The 4,266-nt window shown below is 46.2% G+C and overlaps 1 protein-coding gene across 1 annotated transcript in view; it reads right to left on the minus strand.

Annotated features, from left to right (window-relative positions):
* Window positions 1-907: 907 nt before the first annotated feature.
* LOC104384983 (endogenous retrovirus group K member 9 Pol protein-like) overlaps window positions 908-4,266 on the minus strand; it is a 4,890-nt gene continuing 1,531 nt past the window's right edge. Inside the window, 6 exon segments of the mRNA XM_009993377.1 lie at window positions 908-1,380; window positions 1,565-1,799; window positions 2,063-2,197; window positions 2,979-3,174; window positions 3,176-3,463; window positions 3,616-3,824. Coding sequence (XP_009991679.1) covers window positions 908-1,380; window positions 1,565-1,799; window positions 2,063-2,197; window positions 2,979-3,174; window positions 3,176-3,463; window positions 3,616-3,824 — 1,536 coding nt within the window.

A 4,266-nucleotide genomic window follows, 5' to 3' on the forward strand; every position in this document is an offset into this window, starting at 1 on the left:
GCCTGCTGGGTTGCAGCCAGCAGCGGAGCTCAGGTTCTTCTTGGTGGCAAACACAGAGGCCAACCCAGTCTTGCCCTTGACTGTGGAAGGAGGCACTTGGCGAGTCCCAGTCTTTTCACTTGCTTATCAATGCAGAGCTTCACTTGTCTCCTACAGTAACAAGTTAATACAATGACAACTACATACGGATTTGCATTAATAGTATCATTACAAGATGCAGCAGCGTATTGAAGATTCCAGTGACTGTGAGAGACCAGCCAAAGACAATTTCTCACCAATGGTGTTCTCCCACCCTCTTGATGCGTTCCCAATCACAATGCAGATGCAATCTACTAAGCTATTAATTCCCTATACAAAGCAGTATTACAAATTACAATTTCGGGGAAAAAATCTTTTTATATACCTGTTACAAGGGGGATGAGGTTCTGACACCTGGGGCCAATGTGTCATAAGTCATCCTGCCCAGGTTGTATAACACGAGGCCAAACATGCATGTGCAACAAATTTGGTCTGGGGTCAGTGATGCCCCTTTATCTGTTTCATACTCAGACATTAACACTAATCTGAACCTATACAACAGATTCTACTAAAGCATCAAAATCAACAATACATTGACCAATATAATAACTGCTGATATTAAAGATTAATCATGAAGTAATTATAAAAGAGATATTCAATAAAGACATATTCTCATGGGCAAAACCAGCTAGCATATATGAAGTTGCACACATTTGTACAAAAAGGAGCTGTTAAAATTCACTACAGCCCAGTCTTCAGCTAATGAAAACAAAGACTGATGATCCCCCACGTTACATTGTCTGCTCAGTTGCGTGGCTTAGGTCTCTGGCAAAGAGGTCTTATCCTGATCTGCAGGGGATTCATCTTGGGGATTGGGTTCTGAAATCTGTCACTCCAGCACATGGTAGGGTTTCACGTTCTTTGCTGGCAGCCAACGAGGTCCTGAGGGAAGAAGAACACATGCATACCCTCTCCCCCAAGTTATTAACTCCACTGGAACATTCCATTCAGGATTCCCTGATTCGCGATACCAGACCTTGGGCCTAGCAGCAAAATTTGAAGTGTGCCCAAACTGACGCTCAGCCGCAGATGTCAGCAGACGTGTGCCAGAACGATTTAAAAAATTAAGTACATATGTGGCTTTATCTAAACGCTCTTGTGGTGAAAGGGAATTCCCCCTTTTTTGTTTTAACAACATGGCCTTCAGGGTGCTGTGAGTACGTTCAAGAATAGCCTGACCCGTTGGGGAGTGGGGAATGCCTGCCACATGGGACACTCCCCATTGCTGTAAAAAATATTGCGTGGGTCGAGAGATATAGGCAGGACCGTTGTCGGTCTTGATTTCATGAGGTGCTCCTAAAACTGCAAAACAATGAAGCCAATGCTTTCAGACATCCAAGATTTTTCTCCAGTGGCCACAGTAGCAGCCACAAACCAGAAAAGGTGTCTACTGTAACAGGAATATACTTTTGACAACCGGAAGCGGGAAAATGCGTGACATCAGTTTGCCATAGTTCATTGGTGTGTAATCCCCTAGGGTTCACACCTTGGGTAGGAGACTCTGGAGTTAGCTGACTGTCAAAGTCAGCACAGGCACATACAATGTCCTTAGCCTGCCACATAGTAAGGCCAAATATTTTGTGAAGGGAACTAGCATTTTGATGAAAGAAATCATGAGACAGACGTGCTTGCTCAAAGGCTTGAGAGGCTGAAATTGCCATAGTGAGACTGTCTGCAACACGATTACCCTCCACTATCAGTCCAGGCAGAGTAGTACAAGACTGAATATGCAAGATAAAATAAGGACGTTTGCGGCTTTTCAGGGTCTTTGCTAACTGTACAAATAAGTCAAACAACTGGTGACTGTGAACCTCCTTAAGGAAGGAGTCAGCTATCCTTTGTATAATACCCACCACACATAAAGAATCTGCAACAATATTCAAAGGCTCTGAGAGAAAAAGGGAAAAGGCATGGAGTACGGCAGACAGTTCTACCACTTCAATGGAACCTTCCACTGTAATTATAGGTGATTGCCAATCCTTACCTGTTTCCGGTCACCAAACCACCACAGCCTTGTGTGATTGCCCTGAGCCATCAACACTGTACGGGCACCTTCCAATGGTATCACAGACGCCAATACACGAGGCTGCAAAGGCAAATCTGACAAAGACTGAAGCAACTTGTGCCATGGGAGAGAAAATTTTGAAATGTTTAAATAATCAGCGAAGGCAGCTTGCAATGACAGCGATTCATGTAACAATGTGTCAAAGATCTCCTTAGTGAATGGGAAATAAATACAATCAGGATCCTTTCCTGACAGTTGCTGAGTTCTCAACCTGCCTCAGGAAATCACACTGATGACAATGTACAATACAGTAGTCACTGTTCTGGTAAAAGCATCACAGATACCACAGAATCCTAGGGGTTGGAAGGGACCTCGAAAGATCATCTAGTCCAACCCCCCTGCCAGAGCAGGGTCACCTAGAGCACATCACACAGGAACGTGTCCAGGCAGGTTTGAATGTTTCCAATGAAGGAGACTCCACAACCTCTCTGGGCAGCCTGTTCCAGGGCCACGTGGCCTAAGCTTGTTTCGCCTCAGCTGTGAGGCATCGAGATGACATTAAGTCAGCCTCACCTTTCAAAAGAGAAAAAAATAGAGACAATTTCTCTGTAGTGGTCCCCAGTAACGGTCTAATCCAATTGATGGTTCCTAAAAACTTCTGCAGATCATGTAAAGTATTAATGGAGGTAGCAATAGGGAGATGTTGAGGGAAAACTGTACCTGCATACAGCAGCTAACCCAAATATTTCCAGGGTGCCTCCTCTTGGATTTTTTCAGGTGCTATTTGCAAGCCATAAGTTGCCAGAGAGTGTTTCAGCTGAGTCAGTGCTTGTAACAACTCTGCTCACTGTTTAGCAGCTAACAGTATACCATCCATATATTGATAAATTGTTACATGTGGAAATTCTACCCTAATGGGAGAAATGGCACTGTCCACCACAATCTGACATATGGTGGGGCTGTTCATCATTCCTTGTGGCAGTACCACCCACTGGTATCTTTGCATGGGCCCTTGGTTGTTAATGGAAGGCACTGAAAAGGCAAAATGTGCACAGTAATCAGGATGCAACAATATGGTAAAAATGCAATCTTAATATCATCACATACAAAGGCCATTCTGCAGGAATCATAGAAGGATTTGGAATTCCAGGTTGTGAGGCCCCTGTTGGCTTCACGACAGCATTCACTGCCCTAAGATCTTGTAACAAACACCATTTCCCAGACTTTTCCGGTATAACAAATATAGGTGTGTTCCAAGGACTGATAGAAGGTTCTATGTGCCCACACAGTAACTGCTCCTGTACCAATCGCTGTGCCTGTTCCAGCCTTTTGCCCTTTAAAGGCCACTGATCTACCCAAACCGGAGTGCCAGTCAGATACCTCAGTTTGAGTCAAGGCTGGACGTCCGTGGCCCTGCTGATAAATTTTGGCACAATGGAGTAACGGACAGAACCATGTGCCACTGAGACAAAAAATCTCTCCCTCATGAAGTACATGGAAAGGGCAGAACACAGGGTTTCAGCACACCTTGCTTTTCCTCAGGGCTTTCCACCGGAAGAGTCAGAGCGCTCTGAAGTGGGATCCGAGCTCCCCCTGTGCCTGAAACTGATCCTTGCACCCGGGCCGAGTTCTGCGGCCAATCACACTGATTCATGACCGAGACATCGGCACTAGCGTCAACCATCCCCACAAAAGGTCGGCCTTTTATAAGGACAGTTAAACGTGGCTGCCCAGCAGTTACCTGTCAGATCCGAAATAGCTGTGGGTGACCAGTACTCCCAAAACCTCCTTGCCCCATCTTGCAATCAGTAGCAGCGGGGACAGAGAATGGCAATAACAAAAGCTGTGCCACTGACTGACCAGAGGGAATAGTACAAGGTGGACGTGGCGTCCACACCATAATTTTGATTTGTCCTTCAAAATCAGAACCAGTAACACCAGGCAAGACAAACAAACCAGAACGTGTAGCAGATGAGCGACCCAGCAAAAAAGACCACCACAACCTTCGGGCAAAGGGCCACAGACTCCCGCGTGCAATAAACGCACACACAGATCTGTCACTACGATGCTTGTGACTGTGACCAGAGCCAGCCCGGCACTCCCGGCTGTGGGATCTCCGACGGTGCGTCTGCAGGAGCGCCCGCCGGCTGGGGCGGCGGCAGCGGCAGGCCTTTCCTCGTTTT

Source organism: Chaetura pelagica, unplaced genomic scaffold (assembly GCF_000747805.2).
Source record: "Chaetura pelagica isolate M959 unplaced genomic scaffold, ChaPel_1.0 scaffold101, whole genome shotgun sequence".
NCBI classification, from domain to species: Eukaryota; Metazoa; Chordata; class Aves; order Apodiformes; family Apodidae; genus Chaetura; species Chaetura pelagica.